Genomic DNA, 22,357 nt, shown 5'->3' with positions numbered 1-22,357 from the left:
CTGTGCCGCGCTCTCTGCCTCTGTCTGTCTCTCTTTCCCTGTGCCGCGCTCTCTGCCTCTGTCTGTCTCTCGCTCCCTGTGCCGCGCTCTCTGCCTCTGTCTGTCTCTCGCTCCCTGTGCCGCACTCTCTGCCTCTGTCTGTCTCTCTCTCTCCCTGTGCCGCGCTCTCTGCCTCTGTCTGTCTCTCTCTCCCTGTGCCGCGCTCTCTGCCTCAGTGTCTCTCTTTCCCTGTGCTGCGCTCTCTGCCTCTGTCTGTCTCTCTCTCTCCCTGTGCCGCGCTCTCTGCCTCTGTCTGTCTCTCTCTCTGTGCCGCACTCTCTGCCTCTGTCTGTCTCTCTGTCTCTCTGTGCCGCGCTCACTGCCTCTGTCTGTCTGTCTCCCTCTCTCTCTCTGTGCTGCGCTCTCTGCCTCTGTCTGTCTCTCTCTCCCTGTGCCGCGCTCTCTGCCTCTGTCTGTCTCTCTGTCTCTCTGTGCTGCGCTCACTGCCTCTGTCTGTCTGTCTCCCTCTCTGTGCCGCGCTCTCTGCCCCAATTTTTTTCTGTTATTCCCTCCCAACTTATCGGTGATGCATCCTCTCACTGCCCCACCCACCGTCACTTTCTGTGCCGCCACCTCTTAAACTCTCGCCCCACCCTCCCTCAATCTCTGCCCCACCCTCCCACTCTCTCTGCTCCCTGACACACACACACACTCTGCCTCACCCTCTCTCTTCCTGTCCTACCCAATCTCTCTCTCCCTTTCTCTCCCTCCCTCTCTCCTGCCCTCTTTCCGTCCCTCTCCTCCTCATTCTTCCTCTTTCTCATTTTCTATCTGTCTCTCTCTCTCTCTTCCCCTTTGTCCTTCACCCCGCCCCCTCCACCCCCTCTCTCTCCCTCCCTGTCCCCCTCTCTCTAAGGAGGGAAATCTGCTGTTGAGGGGTAATATTTCTTAGGCCGCTGTCTTTAAGTTAGTGGTCGTGGTATCTTTTACGCCTTTGATGTAACATTACCTCTGGAATACGGTACCTCTGACAGTGCGGCACTCCCTCAGGACTGCAGCACTGGTGTTGGACTCGATTACAGGCTCACGTCTCGGGAGGTTTGCGGGGGTGGCGTGGGTGGTGTCGGTTACAGCTGACTCGGGCCTCTTGACAGACTCTATCTCAGCATTAGCCAATAACTGCCGGTCAAAACTGCAGGATTGGGACAAGAACTGTCGGAAATAAAGGATAAATCATAGAATCCCTACACTGCGGAAGGAGGCCATTCAGCCCATCAAGTCTGCACTGACCACAATCCCACCCAGGCCCAATTCCTATAACCCCACATATTTGCCCCAGCTAGTCCCCCGACACGGAGGGGCAATTTAGCATGGCCAATCCACCTAACCTATAACATCATAAGACGTAGGAGCAAAATTAGGCCACTCGGCCCATTGAGTCTGCTCTGCCATTCAATCATGGCTGATATTTTTCTCATCCCCGTTTTCCTGCCTTTTCCCCATAACCCCTGATCCCCTTATTAATCAAGAACCTATCTATCTCTGACCAAAAGACACTCAATGGCCTCCACAGCCTTCTGCGGCAAAGAGTTCCACAGATTCACCACTCTCTGGCTGAAGAAATTCCTCCTCATCTCTGTTTTAAAGGATCGTCCCTTTAGCCCGAGGTTGTGCCCTCTGGTTCTAGATTTTCCTACTAGGGAAACATCCTCTCCATACCCACTCTATCCAGGTCTCGCAGTATCCTGTAAGTTTTAATAAGATCCCCACTCACCCTTCTAAACTCCAACGATTACAGACCCAGAGTCCTCAGCTGTTCTTCATACGACAGGCTCTTCATTCCAGGGAACCTGCGCTGGACCCTTTCCAAGGCCAGCACATCCTTCCTTAGATATAGAGCCCAAAACTGCTCACAATAATCCAAATAGGGACTGACCAGAGCCTGATACAGCCTCAGAAGTACATCCCTGCTCTTGAATTCTAGCCCTCTCGACATGAATGCTAACATTGCATTTGCCTTCCTAACTGCCGACTGAACCTGCACGTTAACCTTAAGAGAATCTTGAACAATGACCCCCAAGTCCCATTGTATTTCTGATTCCCTAAGCATTTCCCCATTTAGAAAATAGCCTGTGCCTCCATTTCTCCTTCCAAAGTGCATAACCGCACACTTCTCCACATTGTATTCCATCTGCCACTTCTTTGCCCACTCTCCCAACCTGTCCAAGTCCTTCTGCAGCACCCCCCCACTTCCTCAATACTACCTGTCTCTCTATCTAGCTTTGTGTCATCTGTAAACTTTGCGACAGTGCCTTCAGTTCCTTCCTCCAAATCGTTAATGTATATTGTGAAAAAGTTGTGGTCCCAGCACTGACTCCTGAGGAGCACCACTAGTCACCAGCTGCCATCCTGAAAAAGACTGCTTTATCCTTTTCCCAAAGGTAGGGGAGTCTAAAACTAGAGGGCATAGGTTTAAGATGAGAGGGGAGAGACACAAAAGGGTCCAGAGGGGCAGTTTTTTCATACAAAGGGTCATGAGTGTCTGGAACAAACTGCCGGAGGTAGTAGTAGAGGTGGGTACAGTTTTGTCTTTTGAAAAGCATTTAGACAGTTACATGGATATGATGGATATAGAGGGATATGGGTCAAATGTGGGCAATTGGGATTAGCTCAGTGGTTAAAAAAAGGGGCAGCATGGACAAGTTGGGCCGAAGGGCCTGTTTCCATGCTGTAAATCTCTATGACTGTATCCCCACTCTCTGCCTTCTTCCAATGAACCAATCCTCTATCCATGCCAGGACCTTACCCTTAACACTATGGGCTCTTAACTTATTTAACGCTCTCCTCTGCGGCACCTTGTCAAAGGCCTTTTGGAAATCTAAACAAATCAAGTCCGCTGGTTCTCCTTTATCTAACTTCCTTGTTTCCTCCTCAAAGAACTCTAACAGATTTGTCAGACATGACCTCCCCTTGACTCAGACATATTTTGTCATGCGCTTACTCCATGATCTCATCTTTAATAATGGACTGTAAAATCATGTTAATGACTCCAAGTACTCCGTGATCTCATCTTTAATAATGGACTGTAAAATCTTGCCAGTGACTGAAATCAGGCTCGCCAGCCTATAATTTCCCGTCTGCAACCTCCCACCCTTCTTAAACAGCGGTTGTTACATTAGCTACTTCCCAGTCCTCCCTGGCTCCAGTGATTCTTGAAAGATCACCACCAATGTCTCCACAATTTCCTCAGCTATCTCTTTTAGAACCCTGGGGTGCAATCCATCTGGTCCAGATGATTTATCCACTTTCAGACCCTCCAGTTTCCCCAGAACCTTCTCCTTACTGATGGCCTCTACACTCACCTGCATGCTCCCTGATTCTCCTGGAGCTCTGGCACCCCACTGGTGTCTTCCGCTGTGTGGACTGATGCAAAGTAACTATTCAGTTCCTTTGCCATAGCTCAGTTTCCTCTTTCTCTAGCCTCATTTTCCAGTGGTCCAATGGCTATTTTTGCCTCTCACCTTTTATATATTGAAAAAATCTCTTCCCATCTTCTTTTATATTACTAGATAGCTTATATTCCGTCGTCTTATTGCTTTTTTTAGTTGTCTTCTGCTCACTTTTAATTCCCACTAATCAAAGAACAAACAAAACAAAGAGCAACCCAGCACGGGAAACAGGCCCTTCAGCCCAACGAGCCCACGCCACCATTTCAACAAAGCATTTTCCTACACCTACCCTGCCCCGTGTGTATGTGAATGGTACCCCTAATGTAGCCAGATTCAGGGGAGAATAGTGTAGGGTCAATTTGGTACACCGATCAGACTAAGAGCACGTCTTTGGGGTGTGGGAGGAAACCGGAGCACCCGGAGGAAGCCCACGCAGACGCGGGGAGAACATGCAAACTCCACACAGACAGTGACCCGAGCCGGGAATCGAACCCGGGTCCCTGGCGCTGTGAGGCAGCCGCGCTAACCACCGTGCCGTCCCTTCCACTTCTGGAATTCACGACCAGCATACTGTTGTAGCCCAGCCATTGCTGTCGTGTCGACAAGTTGCCACGGGAGATTTGTGCACAGCAAGATCCCACAGACCGTGACCGCTGACCCTGTGTTCTGATCCGGGTGGATCTGACGGCTCGATAGAGCTTAAAGTTTATTTATTAGTGTCACCAGTATGCTGACATTGACACCGCAATGAAGTTGCTGTGCAAATCCCCCTAGTCGCCGCACTCCGGCGCCTGTTGGGGTAACACTGAGGGAGAATTTAGCACGGCCTGTACGCTCTAACCAGCACGTCTTTCGGACTGTGGGAGGAAACCCACGCAGACATGGTGGTGGTGGGGGGAACGGGCAGACTCCACACAGACAGTGACCCGAGCTGGGTATCAAACCCTGGACCCTGGCGCTGCGAGACAACAGTGCTAACCCACTGTGCCACCCAGGGACCCTCCAGCGTTCCATGGGAGCAGCTATACCCACCTACACGGCGATCGTGTGTGTGTGTGTGTTTGGGGAGGGGGGGTGGGGGGCGGCAGTGGGTTTAGTGGGGGGGGGGTGATGTGGTGGTGTCCTGTAACATCTCAAGTGAAAGTCGGTGTCAGCCCCTAGTGTCGGGGAGGCTGCCCCGGTCTCGGTGGGTTTGTAACGCCTGGGATTTCGACACGTTCCTGTGGGAGGTGCAGACGGCGACACCTGCCGTCTGCAGCGACTCAGCACCGGGTTGCGAAATGAGGAAGTTGTGAGGGGAAAATAACTGTAGTATGCCCAGCTTGTGTGACCGGGTACTGGTGAAGGTTATTGAAGGTGGCATCGTAAACAGGTTCAAAAGTCTGGCTGGCTGGAAGCAAAGAACACAGGCCGATTGTTCAACCAAAGGATTTACATAGACACGCACACCCACACACTGCCCCAGCTCCCGCAACTTTCAAATTACCTTCTCCAACATTTAAAATAAAGCAATATGTTGGTGAAATTCCTTAAATAAACCTGCAAAGTGCTGCACACTGCCCCCCTCTTCAGAGTAAACCCCCTCCCCTGGCGTAATCCCCTCCGCCCTCCCCTTTGCTGTGCTAAATTGCCCCTTAATGTCAGGGGGATTAATGGTGAATATATTGCTGCTGCTGGGGTAGGGTCTGGGTGGGATTGTTGTCGGTGCAGACTCGATGTATCAAACTCCTGCACTGTGGGTATTCTGTTCCAAGAACAGTACAGCACAGGGACAGGCCCTTCGGCCCTCCGAGCCTGTGCCGATCATGATGCCCCAACTAAACTTGAAGAAAAACCTTCTGCCCTTACTCTGTCCGTATCCCTCTATTCCCTCTCTATCCATGTACCCATCCAGATGCCTCTTATACGTTGCTAATGTGCCTACTCCCGCCACCTCCTCTGGCAGTACGTTCCAGGCACCCACCACTCTCTGCGTGAAAAACTTCCCCCGCATATCTCTCAGACTTCCCCTCTCTCACCTTGAACCTGTGCCCCCCCCTGTAATTGACACTTCCACCCTGGGGAAGAAAGCCTCTGACTATCCACCCTCTATGCCTCTCGTCACTTTGTAGACCTCTCATCACGTCTCTTCTCAGCCTCTGTCTTTCCAGTGAAAACAATCCCAGTTTATCCAACCTCCCCTCATAGCCAACACTCCTGAGACCAGGCAACATCCTGGTGAACCTTCTTCGCACTCTCTCCAAAGCTTCCATGTCCTTCTGGTAGTGTGGGCAACCAGGACTGCACGTGACTCTCCAAATGCGGCCTAACCAAGGTTTTATATAGCTGCAACGTGATTTGCCAGCTCTTGTACTCAGTGCCCAGGCCGATGAAGGGAAGCATGCCATATGCTGCCTTTGTCACCTGGGCCACCTGTGTTACCACTGCTGTGGACCTGCACGCCCAGATCCCTCTGTATGCTGATGTTCCTGAAGGTTCTGCCATTTACAGCATAGTTCACACCTCAATTTGATCCTCCAATATGCATCATCTTGCATTTGTCTGGATTAAACTCCACCTGCCATTTCTGTGCCCAAGTCTCAATCTATCTACACATCCTCTGACAATCCCTGCCCTATCAGCAACTCCACCACTTTCGTGGCATCCGCAAACTTACTAATCGGACCTGCTACATTTTCCTCCAGACCATTTATATATACTACAAACAACAGAGATCCCAGCACTGATCCCTGCGGAACACCACTAGCTACAGATCTCCATTCTGAAAAACATCCTTCCACTGCTACACTCTGTCTTCTGTAGCTCTGTATCCATCCAGCCAGCCCACCCTGAATCCCATGTGCTTTTTTTTTGTACCAGTCTGCCAAGTGGGACCTTGTCAAATGCTTTAGTAAAGTCCTCATAATCGACATCCACAGCCCTTCCCACATCAACTGTCTTTGTCGCCTCTTCATAGAACTCAATCAAGTTGGTGAGGCATGACCTTCCCCTGTACAAAACCATGCTGCCTGGCTCTAACTAGTCCATTTTCCTCCAAATGTGCATGTATCCTGTCCCTCAATATCTTCTCCAAAAGCTTCCCCACCGCTGACGTCAGGCTTGCCAGCCTATAATTTCCTGGATTGTCTCTGCTTCCTTTCTTAAACAAGGGGACAACATTCCAGTCTCCGCTTAACCCCGCAACAATGCGGTGGCCTCTTAACCACCCGGTGAAGCAGCCTGGCAAACCACTCAGTTCATGGGGTGGGAATCTAATTGAAACTTACACAATAGCGAGAGGCCTGAATAGAGTGGACGTGGAGAGGGTGTTTCCCCTAGTGGGAGGGACTCGAACTCGAGGGTGTCACCTCAGAGTGAAGGGAGGCTCCAATAAAACCGAGATGAGGAGAAATTTCTTCGGCCAGAGAGTGGTGAATCTTTGCAGCAGAAGGCTGTGGAGGCCAGGTCATTGAGTGTCTTTAAGACACAGAGAGAGAGAGAGAGAGATTCTTGATCAGTAAGGGGGTTAAGTATGGGGGGGAGGAGGCAGGAGAATGGGGGTGAGAATCATATCAGTCATGATTGAATGGCGGAGCAGACTCAGTAGGCCGAGTGGCCTAATTCTGCTCTTATGGTCTAAGGGCAATTAGTGATGGGCACCAACTGATGCCCACATCCTATGATCAGTTCTTGAGAAATGGGAGTCGCGTTCAGAATCAGCTGTGACCTGACAGAGTGACGGAACAGGACCGAGGGGCTGAATGGCCCACCGCTTTTCCAAAATGTCCAATCCTCTCATTGTCCGCCTGCTGGCTCATCTTTCTGGTGTTCTCATCCTGAGCCAGCACCTAGACCTCTTTTGAAGTATGCAGAGACCCTTGTGCGCGAGAGAAAGAGAGAGTGTACGCCGAGCAAGTGGCTGCAATCGACTGTGACCTGAACTAATATTTAAGTTGCTTGCTGTGGGTCGGCACAGTGGCTAGCACTGCTGTGTCTTAGCGGCAGGGATCCGGGTTCCATTCCCAGCCTCGAGTCATTGTCTGCGTGGAGTCTGCCCGTGTCTGCGTGGGTTTCCTCTGGGTGCTCTGGTTTCCTCCCACAGTCTGAAAGTCATGGCCATAAATTCTTATGTCCGTACCTGGTCTGGCCCACGTGTGACAGCAATGTGGTTGACATTCAACTACCCTCCAAGGGCAACTAAGGTTGGGCAATAAATGCTGACCAACTAGCAGCACCTATGTCCCAGAATGAATAAAAAAAAGAAATCTCTTAACCTTAATCCACTGGCGCGGCACAGTGGTTAGCGCTGCTGCCTAATGGTGCCAGGGACCTGGATTCGATTCCCGGCTTGGATCACTGTCTGTGCAAAGTTTGCACATTCTCCCCGTATCTGCATGGGTTTCCTCCGGGTGCTCCGGTTTCCTCCCACAGTCCGAAAGACGTGCTGGTTAGATGCGTTGGCCGTGCTAAACTCTCCCCAACAGGTGCTGGAGTATGGCGACTCGGAGAATTTCACCGTAACTGCATGGCAGTGTTCATGTAAGCCGACTTGTGACACCAATAAACAAACTTTTGAAAAAGAGCTTGAAGTTTACTACCTGCAAGTGGCAGAGCTTCTGGACGTTACATATCGATGCTTGGGCAGCGACAGGGGGACCTGGAACCCAGCCTGGCACCGCAGAGTTAATCATCAAACAGCCCCACACGCAAAACCTGACTCACCATCATCAAAGCTCAGCCGACCAGCACTGATTCCTGCTAAAGCTTTCCATTATTGTCAGAGAGTCCCATTGCCCCTTGAACATTTACTCCTGAGGGTGAAATAAATAACAACCAGTGCAAACTTGCTGGTCCGACTGAGATTTTTCTCCCCCTGACTTCCTCCCTGGAATGTCGGCCCCCGAGTCAGCCTTGAAATCTAAACTCTCTGCTCCGTGCCCCACTCAAACAGCTTCGATCTCAGGGCATCTGAACCTTCCCTCGTTCCCACAGTCTCAAAACATTTCGAGCCCAACTTGACATCCAGTTGCAAACACTTCGTGATTTACCGAGCCAGTTCCTTACTTCCATTCTTGTAGGTGGCCTGCACTTTAGCCTTTGACCCTTCACCTTGATTCCACAATGGAGACAAATGGACCACTAGGTGTTCCATAAGGATATGGGAGCAAAATTGGGCCATTCGGCCCATCGTGTCTGCTCCGCCATTCGATCGTCAGCAAAAGACCCATTTATGCCAACTCTTTGCTTCCTATCTGTCATCCTGATCTCTATCCATCTCAAGACATTACCTGCAATCCCATGCGCTTCTAGTTTCTTTGTATGGTAGCCTGCTTTGCAAGACCTTGTCGAAAGCCTTCTGGAAGTCTAAATAAACCACGTCTGCTGGTTTTCTTTGGTCAACTCTACTCAGGTGGCACGATGGTTAGCACTGCTGTCTCTTAGCGCCAGTTTGATTCCCAGCCCGGGTCACTGTCTGCACAGAGTCTGCACATTCTCCCCATAGAATCATAGAAAAACTACAGCACAAACAAGTTGCGCTGATCATATCTCTGCCTACTAGGCTTACCTATAACCCTCAATCCTATTAAGTCCCATGTACTCATCCAGAAGTCTGTTAAAAGACCCTAACGAGTTTGCCTCACCACCACCGATGGCAGCCGATTCCACTCACCCACCACCCTCTGAGTGAGAAACTTACCCCTGACATCTCCTCTGTACCTGCTCCCCAGCACCTTAAACCTGTGTCCTCTTGTGGCAGCCATTTCAGCCCTGGGGAAAAGCCTCTGAGAGTCCATCTGATCAGTACATCTCATCATCTTATACACCGCTATCAGGTCCCCTCTCATCCTTCGTCTCTCTAAGGAGAAAAGACCGAGCTCTCTCAGCCTATCCTCATAAGGCACGTCTGCTTGCATTTCCTCTGGGTGCTCTGGTTTCCTCCCACAGTCCGAAAGCTGGTTAGGGTGCATTGACCGTGCTAAATTCTCCCTCAGTGAACTGGAATAGGCGGCAGACTCTGGCGACTAGGGGATTTTCACAGTAACTTCATTGCCACGAGACAGTAAGGCGTAGAAACAGAATTAGGCCACTTGGCCTATCGAGTCTGCTCCACCATTCAATCATGGCTGATATTTTTCTCGAACCCATTCTCCTGCCTTTTCCCCAAAACCCCTGATCCCCTTATTAATCTATCTCCGTCTTAAAGACACTCAATGAACTGGCCTCCATGGTCTTCTGTGGCAGAGAGTTCCACAGATTCACTGTTCCCTGGCTGAAGAAACTCCTCATCTGTTTTAAAGGATCGTCCCTTCAGCCTGAGGATGTGCCCTCGGATCCTAGCCTCTCGTACTCACGGAAACATCTTCCCCACGTCCACTCTATCCAGTCCTTTCTGTATTGTTATAAAAGGAAGGTTATTCCCCTCTCTCTTGACAGCTAAAACTGAGCTACTGAAAGGGGGAGTACCTTGTTCATAATCTGTTAGAGTGAGTGTGAGGTGGTAGGATCTGCTCTGCAGCAACTGTTAGCAATTAAATCAAAATAACTACTGGACACCCTGTAAATCAACACGTAACACTTTACTTATCGACCTAACAGTAAACAGTTTGTTCGTCACAAGAAGGCTTGTGACTAATAATAAATCAAATGCTTCACTGCAATGAAGTTACTGTGAAAATCCCCCCCCCAGTCGCCACACTCCAGCTCCTGTTCGGGTAACACTGAGAGAGAATTTATCACGGCCAGTGAACCCGAACCAGCACGTCTTTCGGACTGTGGGAGGAAACCCATGCAGACACGGGGAGAATGTGCAGTCTCCACACAGATGGTGACCCAAGCCGGGAATCGAACTCGGGTTCCTGGCGCTGTGAGGCAGCAGTGCTAACCACTGTGCCACTTTTGCACAGAAGCTCTCTTGGGCTGTGTTAGCCTCCCACCATAGAAAGCATTCTTTCTGGTTGTATCACAGCTTCGTATGGGCTCCTGCTCTGCCCAAGACTGCAAGAAACTACAAAAGGTCATGAATGTAGCTCAATCCATCACACAAACCAGCCATCCATTGATTCTCCCATCCATTGATTCTGTCTACGCTTCCCGCTGCCTCGGGAAAAGCAACCAGCATAATCAAGGACCCCATGCACCCCGGACATTCTCTCTTCCACCTTCTTCCATCAGGAAAAAGATACAAAAGTCTGAGGTCATGTACCAGCCGACTCAAGAACAGCTTCTTCCCTGCTGCTGTCAGACTTTTGAATGGTCCTACCTCGCATTAAGTTGATCTTCCTCTACACCCTCGCTTTGACTGTAACGCTACATCCTGCACCCTCCCCTCTCCTTCTCTATGAGCGGTATGCTTTGTATAGTGGACAAGAAACAATACTTTTCACTGTATCCCAATACACGTGACAATAATAAAGCAAATCAAATCCTTCTCCCGTATGTACTCTATGAACAGTATGCTTTGTATAGCGCGCAAGAAACAATACTTTTCACTGCATTCCAATACGTCACAATAATAAATCAAATCAAATCCTTCTCCCCTATGTACTCTATGAATGGTATGCTGTCTGTATAGCGCACCAGAAACTTTTCACTGTATCCCAATACACGTGACAATAATAAATGAAATCAAATCCTTCTCCCTTATGTACTTTACTGTATTCCAATACTTGTGACAACAATAAATCAAATCAAAATCTTGCTCCAGAACGCCTTGTGTCACGTTACTCTAACAGCTTCACTCACCCCTCTTGATTGGGACATCGGTTGCATCTACATGGCACCTTTAACAAAGGTGCAGCTTGTAAATGTCTGTTCCTCAGCTGATTGTCGTTACACCACTGTTGATGGGATCATGCTGTGCGCAAACTGGCCGTTGCAGTTTCTGCTTCACAGCAGTCACGGCGCTTCAGAAGAACTTGATTGTTTGGAGAGCACTCCAGGATGTCCTGAGTTGCTATTTCAGAGCCTGCGTTTCTTAGCCCGCCCTAGAAATTTGACGTGTGGCCTCCTGGACTCCTGGCACCCTTTTTCATTGTTGAACTCTCCTCAGATGACAATTCGTTTCACATGAGCACCAGAGGGGCTTCAACCTGTGGGATGGGGGAAGACTGGGGAAGGGCCTGACTTTACCTCATTAGAGAGCAATCAGGAGCTGATATATGGTTACATGTATGTGTGTCTGTCCGCACGCATGTGTGTGTAGCTGCGCGTGCGTGTGTGTGTCTGCGTACGCACGTGCGTGTTTTTGCCTTTGTGTCTGGACGTGTGCGCACGTGTCTGGACGTGTGCGCACATGTCTGCATGCATGCGTGCGCACGTGTCTGTACAAGTGTACATGTGCATATGTGTCTGAACGTGTACATTTATCTGCACACGCTTGTCTGTATATGCATGTCTGCATGCACATGTGTCTGATACGTGCACGTGTGGTTACATGTTCATGTACTTGTCTGCATGTATGTGTGTGCGTACATGTGTGTGTCTGTATGCACACGCGTGCATTCGTGCGAGTGTGTGTTTGTGTATTTATATTCTGAAAGCTGATATGGAAGGAAAGGTTAATCCTTCTATTTGCTTCCTGTGCAGGTGTGTCGGCAGATTTGGTTGGGCCTGTTCGACTCTCGATCATCAGTTATCCCGGATTATAGGGATCCACAAAAAATCAAGGAATTCTTGCAGGATAAATACGAGAAAAAGAGATGGTGAGCGTTATGTTATCTCTGTACTGGGGGCCATTGCCGTTACTAGCCTTCTCTTGTTTGAGTGTAATCTGGGTTTGTTCCAGGTGTGATGAGGAAGAATGTGTAAGGGAACAAGTGGAAATGCATCCCAACTCTGTATCCACTCCCCATTGCTCTCTTAACCAACCCTACACGTGCACTAGCGTGCACGCACACACTCATTCTGTTACACTTAGACATTCATATATACACACACTCTCTCTGTCTCTTACAGACACACACACACACACACTCTGTCTCTCTCACACACTCTCTCACACATACTCTGTGACACACACCCACTCTCTCTCACACATACACACACTCACGCTCACGCTCTGTCTCACACACACACACTCTCACATTCTTTGACACACACACTCTCTCTCACACACACACTCTCTCTCTCTCTCACACATACACTCACACACTCTCAACTCCAAAAGCTCGTGAACGTAGCCCAATCCGTCGCGCAAACCAGCCTCCCATTCATTGACTCTGTCTAAATTTCCCACTGCCTCGGGAAAAGCAGCCAGCGTAATCAAGGACCCCACACACCCCGGACATTCTCTCTTCCACCTTCTTCCCTCGGGGAAAAAGATACAAAAGTCTGAGGTCACGTACGAACCGACTCAAAAACAGCTTCCCTGCTGCTGTCAGACTTTTGAATGGACCTACCTCGCATTCAGTTGACCTTTCTCTACAGCCTAGCTATGACTGTAACACTACATTCGGCACTCTCTAATTCCTTCCCTATGAAAGATATGCTTTGTCTGCATAGCATGCAAAAAATAATACTTTTCACTTTATTCCAATACATGTGACAATAATAAATCAAATCAAATCCTCTCCCCTATTAACTCTGTGAACAGTATACTTTGTCTGTATAGTGCACAAGAAACAATACTTTTCACTGTATCCCAACACGTGATAATAATGAATCAAATCAAATCCTTCTCCCATGTACTCTATGAACAGTATACTTTGTATAGCGCGCAAGAAACAATACTTTTCACTGTATCCCAATACATGTGATAATAATAAATCCTTCTCCCATGTACTCTATGAACAGTATACTTTGTATAGCGCGCAAGAAACAATACTTTTCACTGTATCCCAATACATGTGACAGTAATAAATCAAACCCTTCTCTATGTATTCTATGAACGGTATGCTTTGTCTGTGCACAAGAAACAACACTTTTCATTGTACCCCAATACATGTGACAATAATAAATCCTTCTTCCCTATGTACTCTATGAATGGTATGCTTTGTCTGTATAGCGCGTAAGAAACAATACTTTTCACTGTATCCCAATACATGCGACAACATTAAATCAAATCAAAATCAGGAACATTTTTTCTGAGCCCACCCTGTCTAACCCTGTTAGAATTTTATAAGTTTCAATGAGATCTGTTCTCAGTCTTCTAAACTCCAGTGAATAGGATCCTAACTGACTTAATCTCTCTTGCCCTTCAAGGAATCAGCCTGGTAAACCTTTGCTGCAATCCCTCTGTCTAACAGATACGGACACCAAACTGCACACAATACTCCTGGTGTGGTTTCACCAATGCCCTGTACTATTGCAGTAAAACATCCTCAAACTACGACTCCCCTTATCAGCTTTGACACAGTCATCCGGACCCGAAACGTCAGTACTCTTCTCTGCTTACAGATACTGCCAGATTTTCCAGCGCTTTCTCTTTCGATCTATGAACCCCGCCTAGTTCTGGACTCCCCCCCACCCCTCCAAATCAGGGAACACCTTTTTTCTGAACCTACCCTGTCTAACCCTGTTAAGTTTCTGTGAGCTTACTCCAGTTAAAAAAAAAAGCAACGTGAAAATTGCTGAACGAAGGGGGTCTGAGCTGTGAGTGAAATGAGATTCTGCGTTGTTAAGGGTGATACTTTTTTTTTGAGGGAGCAGATTGAATTTGCCGCCCTTGTTAAACTGGAGTTGGCCTCTGATTACAGGTATGTCCCTGCAGAGCGGGTAAAAGTGTCCGCGGCCCCATCAACCACCACTTCCCTTAGCAGCAGGAGCAGCACTCCGGATGTCAAACCGCTCAAGACCCTGATGGGTGAAACGACCCCAGCACTCAACGTCACGAAAAGCGCCAGCCAGGTACTGCCGGTGGGAGCGTTACAGCTGATTTCCCCGCTCTGGAGGCAGAAGAGCAACAACTTGCGTTCGTATCCGGGTCTTTAGATAGTGGAATGTCCCGGGGCGCGATTATCAAACGTATTTGGCATTGAATGGACAGTACTAGGATGGCATCTTGGTTAGCAACGCTGTCTCACAGCGCCAGGGACCCCGGGTTCAAGTCCAGCCTCGGGTGACTGACTGTGTGGAGTTTGTACGTTCTCCCCATGTCTGCGTGGGTTTCCTCCGGGTGCTCTGGTTTCCTCCCACACTCCAAAGATGTGTAGGTTAGCTGGATTGGCCATGCTAAATTGACCCTCAGTGTCCAAAGATGGGCTGGTTAGGTGGATTGACCATGCTACATTACCTCTTGGTGTCCAAAGACACGCAGGTTAGGTAGATTGGCCATTCTAAATTGTTCCGTAGTGTCCAAAGATGTGCTGGTTAGGTGGACTGGCCATGCTAAATTGCCTCTTAGGGTCCAAAGACGGGCTGGTTAGGTGGATTGACCATGCTAAATTTCCCCTTAGTGTCCAAAAATGTGTGGCTTAGACAGATTAGCCTTGTTAAATTGTTCTTTATTGTCCAAAGATGTGCAGTTTAGGTGGATTGGCCATGCTGAATTGCCTCTTAGTGTCAGGGTAAATATGCAGGGTTACAGGGCTATGGCTTGGGCGGGATTAATGCCAGCACAGGCTCAGTGGGCCGAATGGCCTCCTTCTGCACTGTCGGGATTCTATGATGCCATGGAAGAACCTCAGGAATATTCCTTTTCCACAGTTTACCCTTTTGAAAGTTCCTCATAGAATCAGAGAACCCTGCAGTGCAGAAAGAGGCCCTTCGGCCCATCGAGTCTGCACCGGACACAATCCCGCCCCGGCCCTAACCCCATATCTCTACATATTATATCCTCTAATCCCCTCTAACCTACGCATCCCTGGACACTAAGGGGCAATTTCTTAGCACAGCCAATCAACCTAACCCGCACATCTTTGGACTGTGGGACGAAACCGGAGCACCCGGAGGAAACCCACGCAGACACGAGGAGAATGTGCAAACTCCACACAGACAGTGACCCGAGCCGGGAATCGAACCCAGGGCCCTGGAGCTGTGAAGCAGCAGTGCTAACCCACTGTGCTACCGTGCCGTTCCTGTTGAACCTGCTTTGGCCCTTTCCAGATATTAACATGCCTCGGCCTCATTGGCTGCCCCTGCGTTCCAGCACTTTCCGTAGGAATGGGGACAGCCCCGCAGACGCTGGGAGCTGCCCCAAGGGAGGGGCCTTGAGCTGAGGCTGACGAAAGTGTTTAACCGTCCCTGGGCTGGGAATGTGGAGACCTGACTAATCACCGCACTATCTTATCTTCTGAGCTGTTTTAAATTCTTTTCTCAGTATTCACAAGGCGCAGTATTTCCGCGACACTGGGCAGGGAGCATTCCATTGCAATCAGCTGGTATGTTGGCATCAAGCAAGGCACAGGCAGATGCCCCTCTGCTTTTCCTCAGCTGCCATCTCTGCCAAATACCCTTTTCTGGGGTGGCACATTCGGTTAGCACTGCTGCCTCACAGCTCCAGGGACCCGGGTTTAATTCTTGGCTTGGGTCACTGCCTGTGTTGAGTTTGCATGCTGTCCCCCGTGTCTGCGTAGGTTTCCTCCGGGTGCTCCAGTTTCCTCCCACAGTCCAAAAGATGCACTGGTTAGGTGAATCAACTGTGCTGAATTGCCCCTTGGTGTTCAAAGACATGCTGGTTAGGTGTATTGGCTGTGCTAAATTCTCCCTCAATGTTACCCGAACAGGTGCTAGAGTATGGCCACTCGGGGATTTTCACAGTAATTTCATTGCAGTGTGAATGTAAGTCTACTTGTGACACTAATAAATAAACATAAACTGCCCTTCTGGCAGACATGGGGGTGGGGGGGGGGGATGGTCTTCCCCTGTTTTTTGGGGCCAGTATTGATTGCTCGGCAGTCAGCCAATCTGTTCAGTTGTCTTGTTGTTTGTGGGATCTTGCTGTGCATAAACTAGCTGTGCCTATGACAGTGGCAACACCTCAAAAGCTCCTCATTGGCTGCAAAGTGAATTGGGGGGGGGGGGTGTCCTGAGTGTTTGAAAGGCGCTATATAAATACACACCCGTCCTTTATTTCATAGAATCAAATCCCAAATGTGCAGAAGGAGGCCACTCGGTCCATCGAGTCTGCACCGACCACAACCTCATCAAGGCTGCATGCCCAAAACCTAATGCATTTACCCTAGCCAGTCCCGCTGGTATTAAGGGTCAATTTAGCATAGTCAATCCACCTAATTCGCATATCTTTGGACACTAAGGGGCAATTTAGCATGGCCAATCCACCTAACCTGCACATCTTTGGACACTAAGGGGCAATTTAGCATGGCCAATCCACCTAACCTGCACATCTTTGGACACTAAGGGGCAATTTAGCACGGCCAATCCACCTAACCTACACATCTTTGGACACTAAGGGGCAATTTAGCATGGCCAATCCACCTAACCTACACATCTTTGGACACTAAGGGGCAATTTAGCACGGCCAAACACCTAACCCACACATCTTTCAGACGGTGGGAGGAAACCCATGCAGACACGGGGAGAACGTGTGAACTCGACACAGACAGTGACCCAAGCCGGGAATCGAACCCGGAACAAAGAACAAAAGCAGCCCGGGAAACAGGCCATTCGGCCCAACGAGCCCGTGCCGCCATTTTAATATTACCAGTGTTTCCCCCCCCCCCCCCCCCCCCCCCCCCAAACCCATGACCCTTATCTATTGTTTTTATGGCAATCCATAAAAACACTGTGAGGGCAGCAGTGCTAACCACTGTGCCACCCCAGCCAATTCTGCTCGGATGGATTCCCACTCCCTGTGCGTGTGCCAGGGTCAAATATGTGACAATTCACACGTGTGACCCAATCACGGGATCGCCACGACCCACCCCGACCGATCAAGTCCTGGCCACCTGGGCTGCTCCGTTTTACACGTGAATCGTAGAATCCCTACAGTGCGGAAGGAGGCCATTCGGCCCATCGAGTCTGCACTGACCACTACCCCATCCAGACTCTTATCTCTGTAACTAACCAGGGTGCCACTGCACTGTCCCACATTTCTCTCAGCCAGTTTGTTGTGTCCATCCTTTTGGGCAGGTGTGGTTCATTCAGAGAGCTAGATTGGGCCTGCGAGACTCATTGCGGGCACGTTTGTGGCTTCTGGCAAATAGTGGCACCGTGGTTAGCGCTGCTGCCTCTCAGCGCCAAGGTTCGATTCCCGGCTCGGGTCACTGTCCGTGTGGAGTCTGCACGTTCCTCCTCCTCCTCCTCCTCCACCCCCCACCCCCACTCCGTGTCTGCGTGGGTTTCCTCCGGGTGCCCCGGTTCCCTCCCACAGTCCGAAAGACGTGCTGGTGAGGGTGCATTGACCCGAATGGGCGTCGGAATGTGGCGACTGGGGGAGTTTCACTGTAACTTCATTGCAGCGTTAACGTAAGCCTCACTTGTGACTAATAAATAAACCTTACTTATCGCCACACCCAAGTGCTTTAACGGCCGACAGGTTGTGGTCACCGTCGCGAGGTGGGAAACGCAGAGGCTGGTCTGCGCACAGCAAGATCCCACTAACTGCACGGTGACGTTGAGCGGAGCGGTTTCGGTGATTTTGGTTGCGGGAGACATACTGGCCCCGGGACGACGAGGGGCGAAGGTCTGATTTGTGGGTTACGAAACTCTTGAGATTCACCCCCTCTTTTCTTCTCCCCACACCCCACCCCCACCCCCAGCTTGCCAGCCAGGCACAGATGCAGCAACCGGTGAAGAAGTCTCAGCTGGACCTCCTGGCTGACATCGGAGGAGACCCCTTTGCCTCCCCGCCCCCCCAGCATGCTGGCGCCCAAGCCTTCGGGGCCTTCCCTGGCTTTGGAGGTAAGGCTTTGTGTGTGTTGAACTTTAGACAGGATCGCAGTTTCTCTGCCCCCTGCTTCGCTCCCGCATCTTTTCGTCACCAGCTCTTTCCCCTCTGAACGGTACTGCATGTCATAGAGGTTCGTAGCGTGGAAACAGACCCCCCGGCTCAATGTGTCCATGCCGCCCAGTTTTTACCACTACTCTAGAACGAAGAACTAAGAAAATTACAGCACAGGAACAGGCCCTTCGGCCCTCCAAGCCTGCATCGACCATACTGCCCGACTGAACTAAAACCCACCTACCCTTCCGGGGACCGTATCCCTCTATCCCCATCCTATTCATGAATTTGTCAAGACACCCCTGAAATGTCACTATCGTATCTGCTTTCACTACCTCCCCCGGCAGCGAGTTCCAGACACTCACCACCCTCTGTGTAAAACAAATTGCCCCTCTGGACCCTTTTGTATCTCTCCCCTCTCACCTTAAACCTATGCCGTCTAGTTTCAGACTCCCCTACCTTTGGGAAAAGATGTTGACTATCTAGCTGATCTTTGCCCCTCATTATTTTATAGACTCCATAAGGTCACCCCTCAGCCTCCTACGCTCCAGGGGAAAAAGTCCCAGTCTATCCAGCCTCTCCTTATAACTCAAGCCCCGGTAGCATCCTAGTAAATCTTTTCTGCACTACGTGCATCATGCCCTTTACCAGCTGGGTCCCTCAGACTAGACAGTGTCGGTCTACTCTGCAATGACTTGACAATCACAATTGAATCTGATCCTGTCTCTGGCACACACACACACGAGTGGAAGCTGGCAAATAAACAGAAATCAGGCAGAGCAATGATATACCTCCTACTTGCCAATGCTGACCAGAGGTCCAGAAATCCATCCGCCCAAGGAAGGGGACCGCTCCGAAAGTTCGTGCCACCAAATAAACCTGTTGGACTTTAACCTGGTGTTGTGAGACTTCTCACAGAGTCCAGAAGGGGATCGCTTTTTAAAAATTGATTATTTCATTTGATGTGGGCATCACTGGCTGGGTCCAGCATTTATTGCCCGTCCCTAATTGCCTCCTGAGCAGATGGTGAGTGAGCCGCCATCTTGAACACATTGCAGTCCCGTGGGGTGTAGGTAGACCCACAGTGCTGTTAGGGAGGGAGTTCCAGGATTTTGACCCAGCGACAGTGAAGGAAAGGCTGATATATTTCCAAGTCAGGATGGTTAGTGGCTTGGAGGGGAACCTTCAGGTGGTGGTGTTCCCCAGGTATCTGCTGCCCTTGTCCTTCTCGATGGTAGAGGTGGTAGGTTTGGAAGATGCTGACTAAAGAGCCTTGCTGAGTTGCTGCATCTTGTAGATGGTACACACGGTTGCCACTGCGCGACGGTGGTGGACGGAGTGAACGTTTGTGGTTAGCGTGTCGATCAAGTGGGGCTGCTTTGTCCTGGATGGTGTCGAGCTTCTCGAGTGTTGTGGGAGCTGCACCCATCCAGGCAAGTGGGGAGTATTCCATCACACTCCTGACTTGTGTCCTTGTGGATGGTGGACAGGCTTTGGGGAGTCAGGAGGTGAGTTACTCTCCGCAGGATTCCCAGCCTCTGACCTGCTCTGGCAGCCACAGTGTTTAGATGGCTGAGCCCCAGTTCAGTTTCTGGTCAATGGGTGTTGATAATGGGGGATTCTGTGATGGTAATGCCATTAAAAGTGATGGGGAGATGGTTAGATTCTCTCTGGTTGGAGATGGTCATAGCCTGGCATTTGTGTGGCGAGAGTGTTTCTTGCCACTTGCCAGCCTGGGCCTGGATATTGTCCAGATCTTGCTGAGTTTGGTCATGGACTGCTTCAGTATCTGAGGAGTTGCGAAGGGCGCTAAACATTATGCAGTCATTGGCGAACCTCCTAACCTTCTGATGGAGGGAAGGTTATTGATGAAGCAGCTGAAGATGGTTGGACACTAGGACGCTAACCCTGAGGGTCTCCTGCAGTGATGTCCTGGAGCTGAGTTCACTCCGGCTCACCAGGGCGGCACAGTGGGTTAGCACTGCTGCCTCATAGCGCCAGGGACGTGGGTTCGATGTCCGGCTTGGGTCACTGTCTGTGTGGAGTTTGCACATTGTCCTCGCGTCTGTGTGGGTTTCCTCCGGGTGCTCCGGTTTCCTCCCACACTCCAAAGATGTGCGGGTTAGGTGGATTGGCCTTGCTAAATTGACCCCAATGTCAGGGGGATTAGACGGGTAAATGCGTGGTGTTACAGGGATACAGCCTGAGTGTGGTCATGGCAGACTCGATGGGCCAAATGGCCTCTTTCTGCACTGTAGGGATTCTATGAGATGATTGACCTCCAACCATCACAACCACCTTCCTTTGTGCCAGGTACGACTCCAAACAGTGGAGAGTTTTCCCATTGACTCCAGCTTAGCTAGGCCTCCATATTTAGTCAAGTGTTACTTCGATTTCGGGGCAGCCACTCTCACCTCTTCTGTCCACGTTTGGACCAAGGCCGTAATGAGGTGAGGAGCAGAGCAGCCCTGGTGGACCCATGCTGAGCCTCAGTGTATTGCCGAGTGAGTGCAGCTTTATAGGGCCATCAGCAACAGCCCCCTCTCCTTCACTGATGAACATTGGGAGCAAGAATCACAGAACCCCACAGTGCAGAATTATGCCACCCTGTCCATTGAGCCTGCACCGACCACAATCCCACCCAGGGTCCACTCCTGTTACCCCACACATTTACCCAGCTAATCCCTCTGATACTAAGGTCGATTTAGCATGGTCAATCCACCTAACCCGCACATTTTTGGACACTAAGGGGCAATTTAGCATGGCCAATCCACCTAACCTGCACATCTTGGGACAGTAAGGGAGAATTTAGCATGGCCAATCCACCTGACCCACACATATTTGGACACTACGTCAATTTAGCATGGCCAATCCCCCTAACCTACACATATTTGGACACTAAGAGGCAATTTAGCATAGTCAAAGTACCTAACCTGCACATCTTGGGACAATAAGGGACAATTTATCATGGCCAATCCACCTAACCTGAACATCTTTGGACACTAAGGGGTAATTTAGCATGGCCAATCCACCTAACCTGCACATCTTTGGACACTAAGGGGTAATTTAGCATGGCCAATCCACCTAACCTGCACATCTTTGGACACTAAGGGGTAATTTAGCATGGCCAATCCACCTAACCTACACATCTTTGAATGCTAAGGGACAATTTAGCATGGCCAATCCACCTAACCTGCACATCTTTGAATGCTAAGGGACAATTTAGCATGGCCAATCCACCTAACCTACACATCTTTGAATGCTAAGGGACAATTTAGCATGGCCAATCCACCTAACCTATATATATTTGGACAGTAAGGAGCAATTTAAGGAGGGTACCATGGTCGGCAGGTAGTGGCTGGGCCGAAGGGCCTGTATCTGTGCTGTATTGCTTCTTGACTCTATATTTAGCAGACAGGTTCGCGGTTATTTACACAGAGAAAGGTTGTTGGCCAGCTCTGTATGATGATGCCCCTGCGATTTCTCTTCCAGCTCAACAGACTGCACACCCGGGTTTCCCGGGATTCAACGCGTTCAGTGGCGGAGGTTCGGCGAATGTGGGAAACTTCCCACCGGCCAGCCAAGCACCTTTCCAGGTCCAGTCTGCAACGTCAGGTATGGCACCTTACAGGAGATTGCACAGATCCTGACCTGCTGGGATGTGTGATACTATCAAGGGCTTTCGACAGGAGGGACGACATAGAGAAGGTGTTCCCACGTGTGAGGAGATTAGAACTCGGGCTCGTCAACATCAGATAACCATCAATAAACCCGATGGGAATTCAGGAGAACTGTCTTTATCCAGAGAGTGGGGAGAATGTGGGACTCGTTCCCACAGGGGGAAGGTGGAACCCACTCCCGTGTGGAGTGGGGGGGAATGTGGAATTCGCTCCCGTGGGAGTGGGGGAGAATGTGGGACTGGCTCCCACAAGGAGTGGGGAGAATGTGGGACTGGCTCCCACGGGGAGTCGGGGAGAATGTGGGACTCGCTCCCGGGGAGCGGGGAGTGTGGGGAACTTGCTCCAAAAGGGAGTGGGGAGAATGTGGAATTCATTCCCGCGGGGAGTGGGGGAGAATGTGGGTCTCGTACCCACGGGGAGTGGGTCAGAAT

General features: G+C 50.1%; 1 protein-coding gene across 1 annotated transcript in view; it reads left to right on the top strand.

Moving 5' to 3' along the window:
* The window catches only part of LOC145337746 (arf-GAP domain and FG repeat-containing protein 1-like), a 57,584-nt gene extending 35,673 nt beyond the window's left edge, over nt 1-21,911 (top strand). Inside the window, exons 3-6 of the mRNA XM_080182586.1 lie at nt 11,994-12,109; nt 14,102-14,252; nt 18,065-18,206; nt 21,739-21,911. Coding sequence (XP_080038712.1) covers nt 11,994-12,109; nt 14,102-14,252; nt 18,065-18,206; nt 21,739-21,896 — 567 coding nt within the window. The 3' untranslated portion in view covers nt 21,897-21,911. The remainder of the gene's footprint in view (nt 1-11,993; nt 12,110-14,101; nt 14,253-18,064; nt 18,207-21,738) is intronic.
* Nucleotides 21,912-22,357: the final 446 nt, after the last annotated feature.

The sequence above is a fragment of the Carcharhinus amblyrhynchos genome, unplaced genomic scaffold (genome assembly GCF_965287045.1).
Source record: "Carcharhinus amblyrhynchos unplaced genomic scaffold, sCarAmb.v2.hapA scaffold_69, whole genome shotgun sequence".
In the NCBI taxonomy this organism is placed as follows: Eukaryota; Metazoa; Chordata; class Chondrichthyes; order Carcharhiniformes; family Carcharhinidae; genus Carcharhinus; species Carcharhinus amblyrhynchos.
This window is presented reverse-complemented; position numbering and strand designations above follow the sequence as displayed.